The 25,998-nt window shown below is 39.1% G+C and overlaps 2 protein-coding genes across 4 annotated transcripts in view; one reads left to right on the forward strand and one right to left on the reverse strand.

Annotated features, from left to right (window-relative positions):
* Nucleotides 1–24,279, forward strand: part of Mlc-c (Myosin light chain cytoplasmic) — a 379,873-nt gene extending 355,594 nt beyond the window's left edge. For 2 of the 3 annotated variants that reach the window (XM_065225260.1, XM_065225259.1), the window contains exons 3-4: nucleotides 23,282–23,610; nucleotides 23,678–24,279. In XM_065225260.1, coding sequence (XP_065081332.1) covers nucleotides 23,282–23,610; nucleotides 23,678–23,761 — 413 coding nt within the window. In that variant the 3' untranslated portion in view covers nucleotides 23,762–24,279. Of the gene's footprint in view, nucleotides 1–5,990; nucleotides 6,448–23,281; nucleotides 23,611–23,677 lie in introns of those variants that run through there. The other variant, XM_065225258.1, reaches the window with a different exon arrangement.
* On the reverse strand, nucleotides 23,739–25,967 carry LOC135703885 (STE20-related kinase adapter protein alpha). Its single transcript, XM_065225252.1, has 4 exons — nucleotides 25,688–25,967; nucleotides 24,930–25,627; nucleotides 24,738–24,868; nucleotides 23,739–24,674 (listed from the first exon to the last, which is right to left on the reverse strand). Exons 1-4 carry the CDS (start codon nucleotides 25,850–25,852, stop codon nucleotides 24,595–24,597), a joined length of 1,074 nt encoding a protein of 357 aa, XP_065081324.1. The 5' UTR covers nucleotides 25,853–25,967; the 3' UTR covers nucleotides 23,739–24,594.
* Nucleotides 25,968–25,998: the final 31 nt, after the last annotated feature.

Genomic DNA, 25,998 nt, shown 5'->3' on the forward strand with positions numbered 1-25,998 from the left:
GAATAGCAACTATCGTGGAAACTCACCGATTACCAGTCGATCTGCCAAATTTGGAAAGACGTCTGCATTGAATTGTCTCATATATTAATATTCCGCCCACTATATCACAAGAAATTGCGAGTAGCTGAGTGGAATGGAGATAAGTTAAGCATTGGGTACAGGACCAAGTCTCCCCTGGGTGGTGCCAAAAGATGAGCGCAATAGAATCATCAAGTTGCCATAAGGCACGGAATGAGACTATTGCATGGCTGGGTAGTCAAAGTCTTCCATTCGTTAGTCATTTCAGGTGGATTAGAACAGGTTTAGGTGGGCGTTGGCCAGATTTTGATTTTTCAGATGTTATCCTGGATAGGACCCTGTCATTGAACGTCGCGTGAAAGTGGAACTTAATGAAGGCCTAAGTACTTTTTCGTAGTTTTTAGTTTTCGGATTTGAAAGATCGTCGGTTACAGTGGCCTGCTTACTGAGCAGAAAAACGCTGTCCCAGGTCCTTATATATCAAAGAGATTTATGGTAAAATCGCTTGTGTATCGTGTATTTTGCGAAACTCGTTGTTGTCGTTGGTTCCGGGTTTGAATGGATACACAAATTTGAGCAACGGTATTATGTGATATGAGGGGCTCGGTGGCCTTAGAGCAACCGTTTTTGCTTACTGAGCAGAACATCATGAGTCTAATCTCAGGCCCATCCACATTCAAGATTCGTCAATCGTTTTATTTGTTAATATGACTACATGGTAATAACAGCAACTCGATGATTAAAAAGGTGCTCGTCTGCCTAGTGGCAAACGATTTTGCTTACTGAGCAGAAGACCGTGGGTTTAGTCCCAAGCTCCTTCGCGTTATATGATCGTTAGGACATCAAATCAGCTTATCGTTTACCAAAACGAACCCTACTGCAAACCCAACCCTCTTATCCAACATCCCAGTGATTCCTCGTGGAAGTGCAGAGGTGTTCTCGGCTTCCATCAAAGCGAGTGTCATGTCAACACAATCCTTCCCATTCCTTTCTTGACCTGTGTTCGGGCGCGGCCGGCGCTGGTATTGCCTAATTTAAGATCACCAGTTTTTACACATTGAGGATGATTGCTAGTCCCAAGCATCGTCTATTGGTTCTCTGTGTAATTACAGCTGATCTGGCAGTAACAGAGTAGCAACCGTGGGCGGTCAATCAAGCGTAGGCTGAGTTTGGCGTCAAGAAGCAGTGTTAGACTTTTAACAATATCTCAACATTGTTTCTCTTTATTAAATCTTACGGTACGTACGGGAAGGTAAATAAATTTGGAAGCCATCAGTAATAATAACATTCCGTTTGGTGCTAAGCTGCGCTAGATTAAGAAATACTAAGTGCGTGTTGTGCTTAATATGGCTTCAAGAAATGTGCAAAATATTTCGAAGCAATCAATTATTATTTTGCACCATATGTTTCATCAAGGACGACAACATGTATAAGAACATCTGACCTAACTCACTGACAAGAACCAACCATAACCGACCCACTGCATCGAACCAGGAACAACCTCTATAACGGACTCTGCATACACCACCATAACAATTAGCCGACCAAATGCACCAAATCATCTAATAACTACGACAACACCTCGACAGCCAACTATGATAAACAAATACTCTGTTACCAGGGAGGTCTCTTCTGGACTTAGTGGGTCCCTTCTGGATACCCCACCTCATTAACTCTATAACTAGGGGGTTCCTTCTGGCTCCCCACCGCTATTTCAAACTCTGTCACTAGGGGGGACCCCTTCTGGATTTCCCAATATTCGTCAAGAGATGAACCAGCCTCTGGCTGAAAGTTTCGCTAATAAAGATAACCTAACCTAACCTAGCATCCATCAGCATCAGTGCCAGATGAGACGAAGAAGATCGGTACTTCGGCAACAAATGTCATGCGGGCCTAGAAAAGATTGGAATTGGAAACCCATCGGAAGCACAAGCAACCAAAATGAAGCAAAAAGTAGGCTGCATTTGTGAAGACGAGAGCTTGGAAGCTGTACGACTCAATGCTGGGGAAAAAATCGGGTTGTATAATCATGGATGATGACGTGAAACTCGATTATTAGACTCTGCCAGGACCGCAGTTCTACACTTCGCACAAAGGAAAGGATGTTCCTGAATCGACCATTTATAACGACAGACACAATGAAAGGCAAAGTTCTCTGGGCATTGGCATTACCTTGAGGATTGCTTAACTGCAACCAGGTCCCAGGGCTTGTCTGTATCTTTACATTTTGAAAGATGCACACTAGTGATGCCAGTTGTGATGTAGCGGACCAAAAGTTTGGTTGTATTTGACTACAAACCAAAATTAAATAATTGTGTAGTTTAGAATTATGATTTTAACAATGAATTGTTTTTTTTTTCTAAATAATTGAGTCTAATGGCTGCGAAAATAAAAAACATTTTTTTATTATTATTATTATTCATTTGGTTCAACACTTTTGGAATGCGACATCACACAGGTACTACCTTTGAATTTGGTTTGATCGACGATTACACCTGGAAAACTAGTGTGAAACAGGATATCAAGAGATCGGGCCATTCCATGAAAGAGCTGGCAAACAACAGAAATAGTTGAATCTGTGTACGAAGTGAGCGATGGAATAGTATCAGACGATAACAGCTGCGATGAACTTTACACAACGAAATTCGAGGGATTCCCTGATGAGGAAATAAACGCCATACTGGGATTTTCATCGGACTCATCGTCGGACCTATAGAGGGCGCTCTTCCCTTATGGCAGCTAATACATTAATGTTGAGATGGGGTCTTGCCGATACGTTACCCTACCGGTGATGTTACTATGGCTCGCCCTGGTTCACAATTGTGGATTACATAGAACTTATTTAACCTGCTGTGATGCCACCCCCTGTCTACTGGTATAGCATGTAGCATAAGAGTATCTGAGACCTGGCCCTTGACCCCCTTCTATACTACACAATCACAATCACAGACAAAATGAATGGCAAAGTTTACGCGAAGGAATGTCTGTAAAACAGATTACTACCCTTCATCAGGCAGCATGACAAACCTGTAATCTTTTGGCCTGATCTTGCTTCCTGCCACTATTCAAAGGATTCGCTAAAGTGGTACAAGAATCATAAAGTCACATATGTACCAAAAGAGATGAAACCGCTAAATTGCCCTGAGGCTCGCCCTATCGAAGCTTTCTGGGCTTTGACAAAGGCAAAGCTTAGGAAACATGTTAAACCAGCGGATACAGTTGAAAAATTCAAGAAAGATTGGTCTTATGAGGTAAAAATGGTAGGCGAAGGTAATGTGCTAGGCAGTCTGGTTACTCTCAATAAAATCCTGAAAATTGAATTTATGTGTGAAAGAAAACAGGATAATAAACAAAATTTGAAAATGAAATGGCCTAGAACTTTACACTAGTTTTATTTAATTCACTGACAAAGTGTATTTATAATTAACGGAACAGTCTATAATGAAAACATTCCTCTACCTGTTGGAGTCATACATTTTTATGAGTGAGCTTTTATTTACGAGATATCGACGTCTAAAACCATTGTTTACAAATGCAATTACGTCCCTTTGAAATTGTTGGCACTGAAATGGTATTTTTAAACAATTATAACTGTTTTTTATCTGTCGTGGATTAGTATTTGAAGTCACGGATTTCTTTAGAGAAATCGCCTATAAGGTATAGGCACAGACAAACAGACATAAAACTCATAAGTTGTGCATCGAAAAAGCATTTAACGGTATATTTGAAAGTATCTCAGATGGTAGTACTGCCACCTGTGGCGCGCATAGTCAATTGACTTTTTACCAGCAATTTCACAAAACTTTACCAACTAATTTCTATTTTTTATGAAACGCACTAATGTTGGCTACTTTTCTCGTGGCTCTAGAAGAAAAAATCTCAAAATAATGTTTCATTTCAAAGTTCGAGTGGTAGTAAACGTCATTTTAACTGCTCGAATGAAGAGGTTAATTCCCTTGCGTTTGACGTTTACACACTACCGCCATCTGTTCAGCGTTCTACCCACCACAGTGTACTCAACAGATGGCGATAATGTTTTAGCGACGATGTTTTACAATGAGAAATATTCAATGTCTTGTTTGTCTGTGGTATAAGGTTTTAACCAATTTTTGGAGAGTTTTTCTATGAGTTTTTGTTTTCAGTAAGTTCAGACGATTTGAAGATCGGTTATGTTACGTTTTGCACTACTCCCCTACAACTACTCAACATGAGCATTTTAAGGTTCAATTTACTTTGATGCATTTTCGAAAAATTCAAATGCAGTTTTTTTCGACGCATCATTTGAGATTACAAAAAGCTCGCGTAATTTTATGTATAATAGCAAAAAGAATTATTATTATCTCTATTTAGGAGATTTTCAGCCGCAGGCTGGTTCATCTCCGAATAGCAAAAAGAATAGAATGGCGCGAGCTTTTTGCAATTTGAAATGATGAGTTGAAAAAAACTGCATTTGAATTTTTCGAAAATGCATCAAAGTAAATTGAACCTTAAGGAAATTTTGGGGTCATTTTTTGGGCACTTTGCTACTAGGCGAGTTTGTTTAACGTGTTTGAGGCAATTCAAATGTTTTAAAAAAGTTTTCGTGGTTTTGAGTAATTTTAAAGATGATTTTTGGTTTCGATTTTAGCTATCATTTTTCATAAATTTCACCATTCCATGTGAATGTTCGATTTTTTCCGCTGTACCCTTTCATTGATTACCATCATTATTATTTCTTATCAAGTGTTCATAAGGTACCCACCACCATCACCGTGTGCCATTTTACGCATATACCTACAGCACACACGCAGGCACAGCATTAAATATTCTCGTTATGTCAGAGTGGTATGACCATTTTGGTCAGTTGCTTTTGTTTTTGCTGCTCGTGCCTTGCGTCTCCTTGATGTTGCAGGCAGCCAGTCAAGCAGCGTATGTGGTTAATGTCGAGAAGCACTAGCACTAAATGCTAGCAGCAAGCAAGCAACATACTTTCTGTTTCTGTTTTGGTCAGAGGCAAAGCTCGCAATTTTCGCACGGGACGGCTTCCAAAAATGCGATATGACTTGATCTTCTCGGTCTACCCCTCCAACGAAAACGAAGCCGATGGTAGTCAGCCAGCAACGAGCAGTTGTTGATATTTTCGTCCGAGTATGGATATGCAAAAGGCAGGCGGATCGAGCTGCATCTGTACACGTAAATTTGTACAATTTTGCAACCTGTCCGATGTGCGCCTCTTTTCACGTTATTATTAACACTGTTTAGTGCGAGATGAAGTCGCATGGTGCTGATTGCCAGCATGTACTGTAGAGGAGCCTTTGTTGTCCTCTTCTCTAGTTTTGATCGAAGCTTTGTTGAATTTGAGCATGTACGCATCTCGATCTAATCAAGCTCTAGATATAAATGCCATACATTATAGAGAGGGAATATTGTTTGATCAGTTGTTAAATATAACAAAATCAACAACTTGGAATATTCGTACATTGTACGGCGACAGATGATGATAGACAGGTGAAGTGCATGCTGTGGTAAACTCATGGCTCAAATTCCTCATCAGACGGTATGCGTCCCCTGACGGTATGTGTGAGGAAACTGCACAAGGAGAAAACATGATCCATTGGAATTATATGGTGGCTGGCAGTGTGGCATTCGTAGCAACCAGCAACAATCGCAACACACAAAACATCCGAATATAATTTAATGAAATTATCTCCTTTGAACTGCTCGGCAGAAAACGGAGATCGAGTGGTTTTGGTACTGCGGCGGCTGCGGCTGAGAGAATGAGTGCGCCAATAGGCTCAGTTACGATCGTACGCTGAAAGAGTTCACACGCGCGTGTACCTTTACTGGCTGGCGCCGCCGAACACGATCCACAACCCGGACCGGACATCAACCAACGACGACAGTGCGTCTTTTATCTTGGCTATAGTCGGATGCAACCGGAGACGCCGCGAACGTGACGTGACGTATACATTCATCGCGCGCGCGACCTTCACCAATTTACCGCCATCACCGTCAGCCTCGTATATCCCTCCGGGTCGGTGGTCCGAAGCATATCGGAGAGTCGTGTTTCCTCTCTGCGCGAATTGCATTGTGCCATACCTCGCCGTTTTGTCTATGCCTCGTGATAGATGACTGTAGAACGTGGTCGCCGACGTCTGTAACTATTCAATTCACGGTTGACATCATTTGAAGAATAAAGTGGATTATTTTACATCTGCTGCTGCAAGAGATACCGACCAGAGTGCTGTTTGTGTTTTTGTTTTTATCTGTAATTTAATTTAAGCTGTTTGTTGATTCCTTCTTGACACTTTTGTTAGCTAGTGATATTTCGTTACAATTGGTGTGTTATTGCTCGTTGAGTGATAGTATTGATTGAGAAGAAGATTATATAAACATTCAAGATGTACATGTACGATCCACCAAAGAAGAACAACTTCACGTCAGTCGAAGGTGAGATTTTAAATTAAGAGGAAACAATGCGTTGTGTGACTACAGCAGATTTTGATACATTGCACCTTGAAAATTAAAGCTTAAATATTTACCATTCCAGCTAGTGCATATAATTAAATTCTATAAACAATTTAAAAGTGAAGTAGTAGTGCATACCAATAATGTTGTCTGACCTAAATTCCCCAGATAAACGACGCATATACGTAGTTCAAGATATATAATTATAAAGTGCCTTGAATATAAATCAGAACATTACGTTCAACATTGTTGGTTATATATCTGAACTGTTAAAAAAGTGAAGTTCGTTCTGTTTGATCTTAATTCATTGCTGTAAAGTGATGCGATCGGTAAAGTAGGTCTAGAATTGAACTCACGACCATCTACTCAGCAAGCAGAAACGGTAACCACGAATATACCGATCCCGTTGTTTGTCCAGGGTTGGTAGCAGGTCACTATTTTCAAGTCAGTCACTAAAAAGTAACTTTTTTCATCAAAATGTCTCTAAAGTTACTATTTATTAAAATTTAGACACTAAAGTATTTTTTTTTACGACCAACGTTGAGAGTAAAGAATTTGTCTCTAAATAAGCACATCAAATTACAGCTTGAATAGGTAACAAAATTGTGGTATAAAGATTTATCAAAAATGAGCGTGTGAAGCCTGACAAGAAGATTTGGGACGTTCCTGTTGTCCAATTAGTGTCCAATCACTAATATTTTGATTTAGTCGTTCAAGTCTGTTATCTCCAAATTTGCCCAGATTATAATTTATTGCCATGGGGCGATCTTCGATCGAAACACAAAATTTCGGTTCGATTAATCGATTGTTTGAATCGATCCCAAAACAGGGCTGGTAGCAGGTCACTTTTTAGTGACTTGGTCACTATTTTCAAGTCAGTCACTAAAAAGTCACATTTTTCTTCAAAAAGTCACTAAAGTCACTATTCATTCAAATTTAGTCACTAAAGTCACTTTTTACGACCAATGTTGAGAGTCAAGAATTTGACTTTAAAAACCCAAAGTAAAATTTGACAAGAAGAGTTGCGAACATATCAAGCTGAACATTGCATTAGGTCCTAAGTTACATTGATCGATTCTCTTCGTCGACTTTCTCTTTCGTTAATAGCTTGAGCACATAGCCGTTTTTTGCTGTGTTTGTTTTATCAGATGCTAGATAAAAGCTTCTTTTACCAATCTGTGTGCTGAAAATACCTGGGAATGATTTTTTTTATCTTGAATTTGGCATTTTTTTTTATCTTGAAAAATGACATAAATGTTCAGAGATTTCGAAAAATGTTCTAAATTTAATATTCTGGCTATTTTACATTGAGATCTTGAAAGTTATCCAAACCTACACTGCAAAAAAAAGTTACTTAAAGTGCACCTGAAAAGGCACGTAAATATTTTCACATAGAAATCAATTGATTTACACGAAAATTTGTTCGGACTTTCCAATGATCTTCAAATTGGCATCACTTAAAAGTTACGGTACGGGAATTGGCAAGTAAATGTTACTAGATTTTGTTGTAATGATAAAGTAAACTGGTGATATACTATAGATATATATTTCGATTTATTTGAGTCATTAAATGATTGCATTCTAGGAGAAAAAAAAAACACTAATTTACATTATTTAATAATTGGCACTGATGATCTCGAAGTACATTAATCGTATAGTAACACCCTTATAGGTCGTCAATTGTTGATTCTTAGCACCTCGAATAATCAATTCCCGTATTCTGCAATTTCATTTTTAATTTATAAATGAGTGTTAATTTATAAAAAATATAAAACTTATACTTGAAAACATGAAGAATCCTGGTAATTCCAACTCGTCCAACAACGACGAAAGTGCACTTTCTGCTATGGCCATCTTTGAATTACGAATACGACAAAAAATTCAAGACAGAGCTGGGAATTAGGGCGTTACAGCTTTTGTATACAATGACTTCTTTCGATGATGATGATGATGATGATGTGTGGCACGTGAACCCTCTTGAATTCCTATTTGGAAGAGGTTACCTGAATTTCCAGGTAAAAATTACCTTTCCCGTTGGTTCCATGTAAAAAAATGGTCTAGGAAAATTTTCAAGCTCTCAACATTTGTTCAAAAGCCAGAAATTTGAATAATCTGCAACCCCTCGGTAGCTTTAGTATTTGTCCAAATATCGAGAAAAATAAACCATGTCACAGGTTCTTGAGTTCCTTTTTAAGTCCATTAAATTGTATTGTATTTTTCCATACTTATATCCGGTAATACAAAAAAAATACGGGTCCAGGTCTTAGAAAAAAAATTAAAGAACTCTAAAATGTATTCCTAAATCTCTATTTTTCACTATCGAGATTTTAAGTCCTAGACGCATTCAATTTTGTCCGTGATCATTCCATCTCGGTCATAATAATGAGATTTTTTCTTAAACTGCGATCTAGAAAAGCTGTCTGGATCCCAGAGTTATGATTCTTTTTCTATGTTTGAGGTGTTACAGAAGATTCTATTCTTGGGAGGAATACAGTAAAGTAAAAAGACGACCAGTTAGTAATATAGCGACTACATAGAAGAGAGGGATCTTTTATTAATATACTAATGGCTAAATTAGATCTATATAAATTTAATTCTGGACTGCAGTTCTTCATGTTGTTAAATGCATCGCTTCATACATACATCCTAGATCCTCAAAAATGGCTATCCTAAAATTGTCTAAAACCGGTACTTTGAACATTTTTCTCTATGCCTCAATTTCGCGATCTAATAACAATTTCTTGTGAGGAAATGGAGGTTAGAATTGGACCGTGCTTTTGCTTCTTCAATTCATACCTTTTTTTTTACAACAAATTGATGTGATCTTTAAATCATTTGTTTTATTTTTAAAAAGCATGAAAAATATCGGAATAGCGGAACAATATCTTTCCAATCAATAAATGTCACTATTGGTCACTTTTTAATTCTTCAAAGGTCACTATTTGGTCACTATTTTCATAATATTAGTCACTAAAGTCACTACTATTACATCGCATACCCACTACCAGCCCTGCAAACATGATAAAAATCGACTGGATCGATCCTTTTCATTCGATTTTTGTTTCGATCCAAAAAGAAAATTTCAGTGCATTTGCATTTGCAATTTCAAATTGATTTTTTTTTTGCCTTCACCTTTGCACATCACTTGCCTTGAACATGGATTCTGGAAAAGAACCAGTGTGACAGTTCAGTAAGCAATAACGAGAAAGAGAAAGTTTGGGGCTCCAGAGATGATTATAGACCTTTTTGACGTTTAATAAGGTGATCCAAGAGACGTTTCTCAGTGGAACTGACTGCTAGAAATCTAGAGTATGTGAGTGATCTAGTGTTAATGGTGCTGAATGTAAACATAAATAAAGCAGAAATTCATATGAGAATAAACTGCCAGTTTTACTGTGATCTGTCAAAAGTTCTTGGTAAACAAAAAAGTCAAATGATCGCAACTGTCTCGTTTACAGCCTTATTGTCTTTCTATATCTAGCAGTGTTGCGTATAAAGTTGTAATGGTTGAAAATCGGAGCGATCACAAAAAAGTGAGAATCTTGCTATCGCAATATAATGATGATGACATCGAGGATGATATCGTCCTCTTCCCTAGGCTGATCATCAACGTCCACACTGGCATCTGACTTGCTGACACCTGCCAGATATTGAGCCAAGGCGGTTAAGTTGGCGGGGGACAATTCCAACAATTTCAATGTGCACTCACCAGATGACACTGCGATAACATTAAGGGTGGTGTATCTATTGCCTTGTTCAAATAATTGATTAGTGGGATATCTTGTTAATTAGATATCTTTGTCCGTAGGCCAACATTAGAGCCATTTTCCCCAGAGACGATGTTTAAACTAGGGACGTTGCGATACTTAAAAGTATCGATACTTGATTCGATACTAGTATCGAATAACTGATACTGATATTTGCGATACTATCGAAACAAAGTATCGATACTTTTAAGTATCGAATCATTTGATAAAAAAAGCAATGTGATTGAATTTAAATTGAAAGTCCCATGTTTAAGATCAATAACGAACAGTTTGTATCATTTTATTAAAAACAAAAGCATTTAAACCAACTATAATTGAACCATTCAGCATCATCGACGCTTGCTAGAAATATTAGTTTCTGTAAATATTTTGCTGACAATCGGTTTCTGGTCTCAGTAATTATAGATCCAGCCTTTGAAAAGAGTCGCTCGCATGGAACAGAAGTTGCCATGCTGACCATATGCATCCTAGCCTGCTGATACAGCGCTGGAAAAACTGACTTCATGTCCTCCCATTGTTCCAACGGGTTCACATTTAGTGAGCAAACCGGTCTCGCCAGGTACAATGCCAACTAAAAAATATGCGTCTACACGCCTATTACAACTTACGCATATACCGAAATCAAGTTACTTGTTTTTCCATCCGATTCGATACCGATACCGCGATACCACGATAAAAGTATCGATATTGGAGAAGTATCGATTGTAAAGTATCGATACTTAATTACTTGGTATCGAAATAAAAGTATCGATACTTTACTGATATCAGTAGTATCGCAACGTCCCTATGTTTAATATGAGACGCGCGAAGACTGAAGCCAAAAGTTCCAATCGAACCGTCAAACGCGGTTCTAATCGAGCAATGTAAACAGGGCGTCACAATATCAGCTTCAATCGACCAAATAGATGCGACGAAGAGACTGCTGGCTTTCTTTTTCTGTTAAAGTCGAACAGCTTCGCAGCATTCTAGAACCTCAGTCGGCGTGCACAAACAAATGTTCAATCGCTTGTCTCTCTTTCTCCCGTCGCTCCATTGGTCTTCCTTTCAAGCTTCGTCGAAATGGATGAGCGAAAGAACGCTCGAGTTTGATAGTTTTCTCTTTCATGAAACACATCAACAGAGGTTTCATGACGTATATGACGGAAAATGAAATAACACATTTAAAGCATTTCTCACGTCAAAACACTTGAAGATTACACGTCATATTTCTAATTTATCTTCCATCCATATATTTATCTAAAAAAAATGATCGAAAACGGGACCTAACGCATTTTAAACAAATTGAAAGAGCGGTGATAGAGTGTTCGTGAAAGGGGATTGAAAGCCATAATGAAGTTCGTTTAACTAGAAAATCGACGTTAGTTACATTGAAAGCTATGAGCAAAGCAACGACGAGAAGTTCCACAGCCAGCCTTTCCTTCTAAGCGTCCTTCTTTTTTATTTTCGTTTCTTGCTGATAGTCTAGCTAGGCGTTATAGAAATGAAGCGTCGAACACGTATGTATGAGAGAAACAAAACACGAGTTCATTTTAGAGCTTCGAAATTGTAGAGCCCTGAATGTAAATAAACACGAGCGCTTCACGGCGAAAAGCGTGAGGAGTATTGAGATGGCAGATAGTGATGGTAATGTTAGCATGCGTGGGTGAGCTACCAGTTAAGCCAAATCGACGAACAAATGCATTGTTTTCAAAACTAGATACGTCCCTTCGAAAATAAATCGAGATTTCATTCATACAGGGTAGGAAGCATGAACCGGAGGAACGCTCCAATATGGTATATTTGATTTCACTCTGTGTTGTCAAGAAATTATTATTAAAAGTATCGGTATTCAACGATACTACCGAAACGATCAAAAAAGTATTCGCTCAAATTAAAAGTCACTCGAACTAGACACAAAATTGTGGGCTGCCATACCTGGCAGACAAAATAACTTAGATGGCCGTGCCACCAGATTTACTTTTATTCTCTCCGCGCGTCTCTGATTTCCAGTACCTAAATTATCGATATAAATTACAAAAAAACAAAAAAATTACGTGGGTGATCAGACATTCTGAAATGGGTCACAGAAACTCAACAGAGCTATCACTTTTAACTTCCAGGCTAAAAATGTTTGCGATGGGATCAGTATAAGATAGTAATCTATTAAACTGCAGACATTCCATACAAACACTGCCGGACAGTGGGAGTTGGATTGTACATACATACATGCATACAAATGTTCACATCAGTATTGCCCAAAATTTATTAATTTAAAAAATATATCATGGCCTACTATGAAAAACCTAACTTTTCCGTCTAAAGAAAAGAGATGGATCACTTCGACTCCACTACTAAGCGAACGTAAAAGAATCATTGAACAAGCGTTGCCAGATTATCGCCTCTAGCGTCTAACTAAAACAAGCAAATACGGAGTTTGACCCATTAACTTAGATGAGTGGATGTATTTAATGCTGAATCGATATCATAAACTGAATGAATAAATCCAAAAAGGACCTTTTTTGGAACTTAAACGTTCCAATTAGAAAGGTAAATTAAGGTTGAAACAAACGCAATGGCAGCAGTGCATCTAGCCTGTCATTAGCTTTTCCGCTCAGGGGTGTAAACAAAATTTCATACAGTGCGGTCAGGTAATGTGAATTTGTTGTCTACGACATTATTATGCGCTAGATAGTGTGACGTCACATATAGGTCATTCCAGCTCAAGTGGGCACAGAATTTAAAAAAGTTGTGGTCGATGTCACCGATTTGAGCCAAACTTGGCCATAACGCTTATTTTGGCATTCTGAACAAACGCCTTTTTTATTTTACTCTAAAGTGCCTAGATCCTTCTGGGCTACAACCCTGGATTTTTGAGATTTTTTTAAATTTCAACTTTCAATGGAGATTACTCCACAATCAAATAAGCTATTCGTGATATTGGAACGTCAATTATCTAAAGTTTTTTTTTAATGTTAATTCACAAAGGTGTACTCACATTTTGTTTTTGTTTTAGAACTATAGTAAACAGACTGATTACCGGCAGTTATCAAAAATATCAAAAAATGGCCTATTTTCACCATGGGCGGGATTTTTATTTTCTTTATATTTTGGGCTCAAATTTTCACCACACTTTGCAAAACTCTTTTACTAGATGCGTTTCCAAGGGTAAATGATTTGGACAAATAGTTTTTGAGATATGACCAGATGAGTGAGTGGTAGTTTTGAGCTTTTCTTGTGGAAATCAATACTATTTAATATTTTTTTTTATTTTTTCTTGAATTCCATCTCACCGATGTCACAATAATATTGTTGTGTTATTTTTCACATGCTCTGGGCAAGATTCTCATTATATGAAATCATAACTAGCTTATTTATTTACTTCTGTCCATAATTTAATTGTGGTCCTTAAAGTGAAAAATTATATATTTACATTAATTTCCGGGAAAAAAACTGAACGACTAAGTCCCTGACTAATTTCTTCAGGTTGTCGTTCACTTTTTTTTCGACCAGAACAGTACTGATAAAATTCATTTCTTCTACACTCAACTTAGTTGAAAATGAAGACAACCTTAACAGATAGACCAACTACCTGCATGAATTTGAATTCGATTGACATAACAACATTCTCTTGATCAAGGCAACCTCTAAGTATCGAGGTCAACATTTGTTTTTCTTCATTCGTGGCTGGATGTTCATTATCGCCCCTGTATAGAGATTAGTGACGCCCGCACACTAGCGGAAGCAACGCCGTGTAAAGTTTTTTTTTATTATTTTCCTCTGGCTAACCTAAAAAATGTATGAAAGTCCTGTCAAAATGAGTTTGACATCGATTTGTTATGTATTTTCCTCGGATATTCACTAACACACTCTCACAAATCGCACCAATACAACCGGACGTGAAAATCTCAATTCTCGCATCACTTTTCAAAAGGTCCTAAGTAACAGGTGTAAACAAATCGAGTTAAGCGATACAAACTATTGCTCTTCTATCATTGTATGTGATACAAAAACGTCCATCCAAATTTACTTTCATTTTTTAAGATAATCATAGGTCAAAAATTGTCCAATGTACAGTTTGAAATTATGGGTACATGTTTGTTACTTCGGTCATTCAGACTGCCTAACATAATTGGTGCTCATTTTTTTTAGGTACTCTACTATGACATCTGTGACAGGGAATCTAGTATCATGTAGAACAAATCATCCAATGACCAATGTAACACTCATTGATTATGTCATTGAGAAAAATCGTCCAATGTCCGATGTACAACTTGACTTGTAAAAACGTCCTATGTGGTTATTTCTATATTGTAGCATAAAATTCAAAGTAAAATTGCGATTTTACCGTTTCTACTGAATTTTTAACGTTATTATTTACTGGCTACATTACAAATAATACCGTAAAACGGGGTATCTTTGATAATGCGGGTAACTTTGATAGTATAATGTAAAGATTACATTAACTCGCTGCGCTTTTTCCAAATTAGAAACATTGGTTCCATATTGTAGCTAAGAGTATTTCCGTTGATATCGTAGATAGTTTTTATATAGTATGTGCAAAATATTTTACAAACATATTAAAAAACAATTTTCGTATTTTCGCCTGCTTGAAAAAGCACACAAACCATCACTTATGAAAAGTATTTCTGATTAGCCATCACAAATTCAATCTTGAATTCTTATTGCTTATGGGGTTTTCTGATTATATACTCATTCAAAGTTTCATATTTAAAAAAACTAAATTGTTTGAGTTTCACCCATTTTTTACTACATTCATCGAGCATTATCAAAGTAACCCCAAATCAAAATACTGAAGTTCGGTTACAAAACTAAAAAAAATAGTGTAAATGCTTTAATTTCCGTTAAACATATTACTAACGGATTAACTCTTGGATCCTCATTACTTGTTTTAAAAATATAAAATTTGAAAAACATTCATTGCTGTAAAACATATTTGGAATATACTTTAAAAAACTATCAATGTTACCCCGTTTTACGGTATTGCAAAATGTATTGTTTCTAAACAGTTAAAATAACAATCTGTAGAACTTCAACTTCGATTTTCTCAAAATGGTGGATATGTTACATTGGTCTATTTGAAAAGTGACGCGAGAATGCAGTGCCAACATTTCAAAGGGGCGTAATTGCATTTGTAAACAATGACTTTCGTCTTCGATTTCTCGCGAATGAAAGCTCACTCATGAAAATGAATGACACCAGCAGGTAGAGGAATGTTTCCTGTCCCAGCTAGCATTGGTAATTTGGAGGGTTGGGCTTTTATTTGCGAGAAATCGACGGCTAAAGCCATTGTTTACCAAAGCAATTACGCCCCTTTGAAATGTTGGCACTGAATAATTATTGTAATTATTATTGTCATTATTAATATTCGTCTTCATCTTGGTGGGGAAGATTTTGAGGATCAATTGCAAAATGATTATTCATTTAACACAAATATAGCGCTGAAGAACGTGTCGTGTAGGTTTTACACACAGACAGATGGCAAATTATTGCCTCATGCTAAATTGATGATAATATCTAGGTTTTAGCACAAACGAAGTGACAGACGACTTTCTCCGAAGAAAATAATTAAAATAATGTGGTTCTTTGTAATAGAATTTTAGTCCACCTTCCGCCCCTCACCACCAGGTTCGCTAGTATTTTTGTTTTGAATTAATTCAAGTTGGTTATGTGTGCAATGATCTGGCAACCCGCGTTCTCGCTCGCGTTGACGAGGTGCTGTTTTCTCACTCATCGAAGGACATTTTTGATTAGAGTGAGAAAGTAAGGAACAGTCAGCGCGGGAGCCGTGTGCGTTACTATAGGTGCGGCTGAAGGAATGTAGTCGACTCTTTCGTTCTCACGGTGTTCTTACGCATGATCCAACGTTTCGTCACACTAGATTATGCATAAGAACGTCGTGATAATGCAAGTGCTGGCTTGTTTCCTTCTGCCTCACCAAGCACTTTGATCACAGCACCTGCGATTCTCCGTCGGTTCCTGGTGCAAACACTAGAAGATTTGGAAGGTTCTCCCTCAGTACCTGTAAGCAGCGTGATACTAGCTGACATTCGCTCAATATGGGTAGAGAAATCCGGAACATTTTCTCACCTTTGAGTATCAACGTCAACCCGGTCTCGAATCGCATTTCCGCTTGAGGTAGCACCGTTGGCAGCAATCTACTGCACCGTGAGAAAGACCTGCTTAGTGCACTAGTGCTTCAGTCATTAAAATGAAATCAACTTTTCTTCGCTGTAACGTACTCCGGATCAGACTCGCTGGTGGAACGTTTTCGTGGGACGGTTTTCGACCCGAAAAGCTTCTGTTTGAACTGCTTTGCAAAAGATTTCTGGGCAGGCGTCTTGAGACGCACGATCTCCTGCCCCACCGAGGCATCCGTTAGCGTGTTCGTGTCAGAACGGACGACTGCAATTCTACCATCGATTTTCGGCGCTGCTTTTTGTTTAATTTCACACGATAGTTGAAATCGAACACGGTCGACGATCCGACGGAGGATGCTTCGTCTTCATTCTCCGAAAAAGTCAACGATTTGATCTTTCCGAGCTGAGCTTCTCGAGCCTTACGACCGGTTTGGCTCGAAGCAATTTTTCGACGAAAGTTCCTCGTGGCAGTGGAAACTTCTTGACCAGTTCCTTCAGACTGATTTCTTCGCTTCGAAGAAACTAACGAGGAAGAACTAGACGAAGACGTGGACAGCCGTCACTTCGACGTTGGTTTCTTTCCTTGTAGAAACCAGATCGGAATCGCTGTCGTCACTGTCTATTGCGGTTCGTATTTTCTGAGATTTGCGTTTGGTCGTCGATACAACTGACTCTTCAGAATCTGAATCATCCGATTCAATCTGACGTCTGCCACGAGATCGGCCCCTGGAACTCCCCTCTCTGCTATCGTTACCGGCTTCCGCCCGTCTTGCTGCTTCCGCTCTTCGGGAAGCCTCGGCTAGCTTCAAAATCGCTTCCGGCGTCTTTCGGACAATCGGACGACAAAAGGTGCAAACATAGGTCTTCGATGGAACCTCCATGCACTGCTCGTGGCGACAAGTCGAACCGCTCGTTGCACACAGTATCAGATCCCAACGCTTGCAATCGTCGTAATCTCGCCCATACCGATAGCAACACTCTTCAGCGTCACACTCCGAAGAACGTTCCAACTGATCGTTGAATGCATTCGGTTCCAGCTCCCACGAGACATCCTTGAAACAAATAAAATAAAATATGCAGTATTCAAATACCGGTTCACCCACCTCCGTCGCTTCACTTAATTTTCCGGAATATAAATGCCACGCTGATGCATCTGCTGACTAAAATCGTCCTTGCTGTTGCACAAAGGGCACTTGAGAAAGTACCTCGCCGATTGGGCAAACTGTGCCACGTAGCTCCGATGGAACCAGCTATTCTGACAGCACGGGACATGACTCGATTCCAGCTTCCTGTACGGTCCCATATCATCGTAGAAAATCCCACAGGCTTCGGTCTCGGAGTGTTTCACCTTATCCACCAGTGCTACGTGCTTATCGCACCACGACTGGAACGTATCCACGTAATGCGACAGGCACTCATTCTGCATCCCACAAAGCGTATGGAATGAACGGAAGCACTTCTTCGCGCAACACGAAACGTTTGCATACCGTTCCTTGCAGATGTAACACTTTTGTCCTCGGATACGAGCTTCTTCATTTCTGATGTCCTCCTCCATGAATCCGAAGATTCCCTACCCGTCTTCAGGTAACAAGGTACACGTAGCAGGTATAATTACTAGTTTTGCCACATCTAGTAGACCGGTCCAGAATAGAGCATCGTACCGCAATCATGCTCAAACGCGTGACATACAGCACCTTTAGCCGAAATAAATAATAAATTGAACACAATCGGTTTCATCCGATCCTCCTTCATTCTCACATTCAGCACGTCGATCGCCTCTTTGATTCGATGGATCTCGGCAGGATTTTGGAGTAAATTTTCCTCCTTCAGATCGCCCTCGTCGAGAGCTTTCGGTTCCGCTACGGAGGAGCGAATGCATACCGAGTATGGCCGCCCGAAAAAAAAAATAATTATAATGAAATAACTAAATTACAATGATGTTTTCGGGCATATTATAAATTTATTGTTAAATTATTGGACAGGAGAAAAAATAAATTTCGTTTTTAACGATACAATTTTCAATGAAAATTAATTTGATGAGATCAAATTTGTTCGAGAAAAATCAGTTAGTTTATTGTTAAGATGCTTAACAACCCCCCTTTTTTACTGTTCATTTCTCATATACCATGATTTTCGTTGTGATTTTATGGTAATCAACAAAAATCTCCATTCAAAATCATTGTATTTTTATAGGATTTTTTTACGGGTGGGTCCTGTTTGGCGTCCAACGTCCAACAACGATATCTTCTCGGTCGCGAATGACCGTGGCTTTGGTTAGGAGCACCGAATGATGAAATCTTTAGCAACAATTGCCACCAACAAGCGCGAGTCATTGACAGCTCAACATCGTTTACTTGTAAGCAAATGTTAACCCGATGTGTTTACCCCTAATCATTTTGGCCTATGGTCTTTCATTATACAAAAGAAGTGCAGATAACAACAAACACAACATAGTGATATGCACTTTGACAACAGGCTGTCCCTTTCAATTTTCGTTAGATAAAAAGAGATAACAGGCGGTGCCCCAATAGCATCAACTTCTTTAAGCTAGTACATATGAGTAGATAGTGTTGCCGTGAGTTACACTCGAAAATTTCAAATGTAAGTGCGTCAAATCAAATTTCGAGCCGCTCCGTCTGTCACTTCGTTTGTGGTTTTAGGCTCTGGGGTCGACAGTATTCAAAATAATCATTTTGCTCGAAATGAATTTGATTATTTCAAGCTGAACATTGCATTAGGTCCTAAGTAACGTTGACAGATTCTCTTCGTCGACTTTCTCTTTGCATCCCCACGGCCATGTAAAGATATTCCAAGATATTTTCAATACACACATCGATAAATGAAGTTTTTATCTAGCATCTAATTCTACAAACACAACAAGTAACGGCTATGTGCTCAAGTTATTAAAGAAAGTCGACGAAGAGAATCGATCAATGTTACTTAGGACCTAATGCAATGTTCAGCTTGATTTTGCTTTTGAGGATCGCTTCTGATTTTGACAATTTTGGGTTGGATAATGGTGAAAATCAAAAAACTAAACTAATAATGAACTCATTTGTACATTTCGGTCGTACGTAACAGCAAGGATTTTCAAAATAAACGCAATTCATCTACACTGAGTTGAAGCGCTACTCCTTGCTTGTGATGGTAAATGATAAAAACAGACACTGGACCTGAATATGCACCGAAACCGAATTATTCCCTTCTTCTTCTTATTCGCATTTCAAGTTTATTGCTTAGCGCATATTAGCTTATTGCGTGCTCTCAGCTTAGTGTTCTAATGCACTTCCACAGTTCCGGAGAACTTCTAGATTAAAGGGTGATACGGTCAAAATTTGGTCAAGGGAAAACACGTGTAAATCGGTGAAATCGTTTATTTAAAAAATCAAATTAAATTTCTTTTTCAAGTTCAATTAGTATAAAATTCAGGAAAAATATTCAGTTAGGCTTCCGCTTTTCCAAATCCGAATTGCCGGGCCTTACGCTTGACCCCTGCCATCAGATTTTGTACAGCCACCTTGTCCACCTTCTTCGCCGCAGAAAGCCAGTTTGCCTTGAACTGCTGCTCGCCCTTAGCAGTTTTTTTGGTCTTCTTTAGGTTCCGCTTGACAATAGCCCAGTATTTCTCAATTGGGCGGAGCTCTGGCGTGTTGGGAGGGTTCTTGTCCTTGGGAACCACCTGCACGTTGATGGCGGCGTACCACTCCATGGCCTTTTTACCGTAATGGCAAGATGCCAAATCCGGCCAAAACAGTACGGAACAACCGTGTTTCTTCAGGAAAGGCAGCAGACGTTTATTCAAACACTCTTTCACGTAAATTTCTTGGTTGACAGTCCCGGAAGCTATGAAAATGCTGCTTTTCAAGCCACAGGTACAGATGGCTTGCCAAACCAGATATTTCTTTGCGAACTTTGACAGTTTCATGTGCTTGAAAACATCTGCTACCTTTCCCCTTCCTTTTGCCGTATAAAACTCCTGTCCCGGAAGCTGCTTGTAGTCGGCTTTGACGTAGGTTTCGTCGTCCATTACCACGCAGTCAAACTTCGTCAGCATCGTCGTGTACAGCCTCCGGGATCGCGCTTTGGCCGTCGTATTTTGTTTATCATCGCGATTTGGAGTCACTACCTTCTTGTAAGTCGATAGTCCGGCTCGTTTTTTGGCTCGATGCACGGTTGTAGACGATACACCCAGCTTATTTGCGGCATCTCGGAGAGAGAGGTTAGGGTTTCACTTGAAACTACCGGCAACTCTCTTTGTCGTCTCAGCGGCTTCCGGTTTTCGATTTCCCCCCGATCCAGACTTCCTGGCTGTCAACAAACGTTCCCAAACACTTTAATTACATTTGTAACGGTTGATTTGGCAACTTTTAGCGATTTTGCCAACTTTGCGTGCGAGTAGCTCGGATTTTCGCGATGCGCGAGCAAAATTTTGATACGCTGCTCTTCTTGCTTGGACGGCATTTTGACAACTGAAGAGTGAATTCCAAAATCAAAATAGGAGCAACATTCTACACACACACACCTTCAAAATGAGGGGTGTTCAGGTTTTTTAAATGCAAAATTGAAAGAAATACGTCAAGTTGATATTGACCAAATTTTGACCGTATCACCCTTTAGGGCGTAATTGCGTTTGTAAACAAACACTTCAATCGCCGATTTCTCGCGAATTAAACCTCAATCTCACAAACTAACAACACAAACAGATAGAGGAATGGTTGCTCTATCATTTCGTATAGTTTGTTCGTGAAATTGTCCTTTAATTCGCTAGAAATCGGTGATTTAAGTGTTTGTTTACAAACGCAATTACGCCCTAATCTCGAAGTTCTCCGGAGTTATGAATTGAGAGCTTTCGATGCCAATTACCAATGCATGAATTTGTATATTGTGTGGCAAGCACAATGACACTCTCTGCCCAGGGAAGTCGAGAAAATTTTCAACCCGAAAGATTCCCTTCACTGGACCGGGAATCGAACCCGCCGCCTCCGGCTTGGTAATACCAACAATCAATACGAAACTAACGATTTTAAATTGGCTCACCACTTTAGTAGCCTATTGGTCCCAAGCAAACGATTAACGTACCCTATTCTAGTCGAAATTCTAGTACTACGCAATGTTTGTTTTGATTCGCTATGAAAGTTTGACAGATAAAATGAGGGGTTATTGGTTTTTCCTATGTTTCGAGGGGTGATTCGACAAGCATGGGACCGAAGATAGTACCAGAGGTGAGCCAAAAAATTGACCACGTTTCTTCGGGACCTACTTGTCTTAGAGTTATCTCTATGGTAATACCGTGTCTTTACTGACTAGGCTATGAGACCCCTATGCGAATTATTCCCACTTCTCTCAAATTCTATATGGGGATTTTTATCACTTCCTACCAGCGGAACAGCGCCGTCTCTGTGGAAAATGTCCGAACTATATGATTATTATTAATGTTACCAATACTTTTTGAAAGGGATGATTTAGGAATACATGAAGAAGAAGCAGAAGCAAATTGAGTGATGGTTAGTTGCCTCTTTAGTAATTGTAGATTTTTGAGGTTCCATGAAATTTATAAAGGTTTTATTAAAAAATATCCGCAATCTTCGTTATTTTTGTCAATTAATTTAAAAAGCAGAAAGCAAAGATCGCGTGGAATTTAGTGCAAAGCCGCCGTATTTTTGAAAAATAATAATCCATAATTAATCATTTTGTTCGACCATTTTCCACAGAGATGGCGCTGTTCCGCTGGTAGAAAGTGATAAAAATCCCCATATAGAAATTGAGAGAAGTGGGAATAATTCGCTTTCGGTGCATATTCAGGTCAAAAAAAGTGAACGACAACCTAAAGAAATTAATCAGGGACTTCGTCGTTCAGTTTTTTCCCGGAAATTATTGTAAAACAAGCTACAATTAAATAAAAATGATTTTTCCCCAAATAATTTTACCTGCTTTACTACCAGTCCCCAGAGAGCCAAAACAATTCAAATTTGAGAGAGAAACTCTCTCTCACGAGCTCAATCTTTCAACATGCCATGTATTTTGTTGACACTCGATTTGTGATTTCCCTTTCACAGATTACAAAATAGAGTACCTGACACTACAAAACATGTCTGGTACCTCTATATATGAATTTGCTTTAACATTTGAAGTCCCTCCTTTTTTACATATTCTACGCAAAAGATACTTTATGCCCCGCCCCATACATAAAATTCGGCGGGAAATTCTGTGAGGGGTAAGCTATTTTGTGTGTAGAATGTGTAAAAAAGGAGGGACTTTGAATACTAATCTAAATGCATATATAGAGGTACCCGACATGTATTGCACTGCAGTGTCCTCTGTGAACAATTATAAGAAAACAGATTGTGTCTAGTTTCCGATAGATATCACCGCAAACAACAGCTGTGACATCTGATGGAACATGAATGCAGAAGCTTGACAAAATGATCAATCGTCCTCATTTAGGATGAGTACAAAATTTCAATGCCACATTTTTTTCGATTTTTTAAAACAAGTTGCGCTATATTTGGTTGCGCTTTAAGATCACACGATCAAAAAGACGGACAATAAAAGATCGCGTAAATACAGAATTAAGTTAACTTTAATAAAAAAAAAAAACCAAAGTCAAACTAAAAACAAAATTGGTGCAATGTCCAAGTTACCTTACATTCCCTCAGTTGATAAATAAGCTTTTCCGATCGATGCAAAATTGAAGCAAACCTGATTTAAAATGCAGCTAATTACCGGTTCATTATCATCATCGCATTCACCTATCTTGTGTGTTTCCTTTTTTGGGAAAAGCATTCGCTGCACCACATTCAGTGCATTCAAAATGTTAATTCAACCACATGCCACACATGCCCGTTTGAGCGCACATTTCAACCTATCAGCTAACCATTTACATTTGTCGTCGTCTCCCTTCTTGTAACACAGAATTCCAGGAAGCCTTCAACCTGTTCGACAACCGCGGCGATGGCAAGATCCAACAGCAGCAGATCGGCGAGTGCCTGCGCGCCTTGGGCCAGAATCCGACTGAGTCGGACGTGAAGAAGTTCACCATGCAGTTGAAACCGGATGAACGTGTATCGTTCGAGGTATTCCTGCCGATTTACCAGGCCATCTCTAAGCAGCGTACCGCCGATACGGCCGATGACTTTATCGAGGGGCTGCGCCACTTCGATAAGGACGCGAGCGGATTCATTTCGTCGGCCGAGCTGAGACATTTGCTTACAACGCTGGGTGAGAAGTTGGCCGATGATGAGGTAATTGAAATTTCCTGACTTTCATTATGGGGAAAATTTAATGTGTTTTTTATTTTTTATTTCAAAGGTGGAGCAACTCCTCCAGAATCAGGAAGATTCGCAAGGTAACGTTAACTACGAAGAGTTCGTTCGAATGGTCATGAGCGGTTAGATATGGACCACAATGCTGGATGCAGCATATCCACCATGTTTTACTATGTCATGTATTAGATACTTCCACTTAAAAGAAAGAAAAACATCTATTAGAATTCGAATGTGCCCAAGTTTTGTTCAATGAACTTAAAAATAGTTACAACAAAAGGTGGAACTATCAAATTTATATTTAGCTTCGTCCGATAGGCAGGACACAGTGTAGGGTTCAAAATGTTACTTAACATGATTTTCTTTGTTTTCAACAGTTTAACGTTTATGCCATCGGATTGGAAAACCAGTTCAGGTGTTAAATTTTATCAAAAAATACTAAGTAGTATTATTTACAGTCTGCACATTCTTCATTTTCGTTGTTTAGTTGCATATGTAAGACTTTTGAACCTGCAACTGGTTATAGCAATCATCGAATGCATTTCTTCAACTATTACGTTTGAAAGTAAATAAAAAACTGCTTTTAATACCTATATAAAACCTTTATTATATTTTTAATGAGTAATAAAAGCCTAATTTATACACTAATGTTCTGATTCGTTTCTTCACTACGCTAAAACATATCCATTCTGACCTACAGTTACTTTGCACATCATATCCAAACGGAAATTTGCATTGTCTCTTCGTTTCATCAGCTAAGTATCGCTATCCGTGGTACAGAACAGGTAACGTCCAATTAATTATTACAAGTAAAACAGAGAATTTTGATTGCAAAAGGTGTATGTGTATGTGCGAGTGCGAGCACACAAACGTGGAAGAATTATCATAGTCTACGCCTCAATGGTTCAAGCGCCTAAGGTCGGCCACTATAAAGGAACATGGGGTAAAATCTGCCTAGGAATCCTAAAAATCCCACTCGAAATTACCACCGCTGGTGTCCATGGACATTCCTGAGAATTCGTTCGACAGATTCAATTCGTCATCTGAAAGCATTCAAAAAGCTCAATATGCATTTACTCAAAGCAATCCTGCAAGCTATCTCTTACCTTTAATTGTATTAAAGTCTGCAGTTTCAATTCCACACGCGACAAACTGTTCTCGGATGCTCGTATGTTTGCACTGCTTGAAAACGGGATGATTAAGTAGCCCCAGTGTACTTGACCTTTCGCTAGGATTCCTATAATAATTACCATACATATTAATCGTTGCTTTGGCGACAACTTTTGTCCAAAACTTACGAAACCAAGCAAAGTTCGGCAAACTTATGCAGCGCATCGGAAAACTGCCTCGAGGCGTAGATTTGCCGTGTTTGCGACGAATTACTGTCTCCAACGCCGGAATCCATAGCCTGGGTAAACACTTCCTCACTGGGAATGGTCGTACAATCCAGCAAAAGCGGCTGATAGCCTCTCATCTTTTCCGTGAGCATAAGAGTGGTTTGAAAATTACTGAACGGTTCTACCCCGTTGGCCAACTCGCAAGCCGTTATGCCCAGACTATAGATGTCCGATTTCTCCGTGTAGCCTAGAAGATTCTGCGCTAGCACTTCCGGTGCCAACCAGTTGAGACTCTTGGTTGAATGTGGAGGAAGCTCGTGAAGGTTTTTGACTCGCTTTCCTTCGCCTAGAAAGCTCGTACATACCCGAAATCCACCGAGTATGGCCCTCGATTCGTTCAGGAAGATGTGACTGGCTTTGATCGAACGGTGAACGTATCCCTTCCTGTGTAGATACTCCAACCCAAGAACTGCGTCCCTCAGGATGCATGCTAATAATATTTCCGGGAAACCGGTCTCGAAGTAGTTACTCATTGTATCCCGACATGAGCCGAAACACATTAATGGAAGGATGAAGTACAGATCCAGATTGTGTACAAACGCCGTATGATAGCTCAGAATGTTGGGGTGATTGAACTCTCTCAAATGCTTCGATTCCTCCTGTAACAATTTGTCTTATGCAGTTAATCACTCACAAATGATAAAATTAGCCGTACTCACCATGATGAAAGAGAAATCATTCTTCAGATCTTCCATGAGAAATTTTTTGATTGCTACATGTTGCCGAGAAGGCAGATGCTGTGCCAAATATACAATCCCGTGACCGTTGAAACATTTGGCAAGCTCCACCTTCAGATCGTAGCTTCGAATGTCGTGACCAAACATTTTTCTTACAAAACAAGCCAGTAAATTATTCGCAATTTCATTTAGACTGCGATAAATTGGGCTTTCTTTGAAACAAAAGTCTTAGATGAACTATTTTTGATCACTAAATGTTGTGCTGTTTTGTTGAATGTTTCCGTCACTGTTTT

The sequence above is a fragment of the Ochlerotatus camptorhynchus genome, unplaced genomic scaffold (genome assembly GCF_037179485.1).
Source record: "Ochlerotatus camptorhynchus isolate MF236.1 unplaced genomic scaffold, CSIRO-AGI_Acam_v1.1 ptg000222l, whole genome shotgun sequence".
NCBI classification, from domain to species: domain Eukaryota; kingdom Metazoa; phylum Arthropoda; class Insecta; order Diptera; family Culicidae; genus Ochlerotatus; species Ochlerotatus camptorhynchus.

Excerpts from the sequence above, each read along its gene's own strand:
- LOC135703885 (XM_065225252.1), bottom strand. The coding sequence starts at position 25,852 with ATGTTTGGTCACGACATTCGAAGCTACGATCTGAAGGTGGAGCTTGCC. Across the intron at positions 25,628-25,687 it reads ATGATTTCTCTTTCATCATG|GAGGAATCGAAGCATTTGAG; the intron begins GTGAGTACGGCT and ends AAATTGTTACAG. Across the intron at positions 24,675-24,737 it reads AGACTTTAATACAATTAAAG|ATGACGAATTGAATCTGTCG; the intron begins GTAAGAGATAGC and ends GAATGCTTTCAG.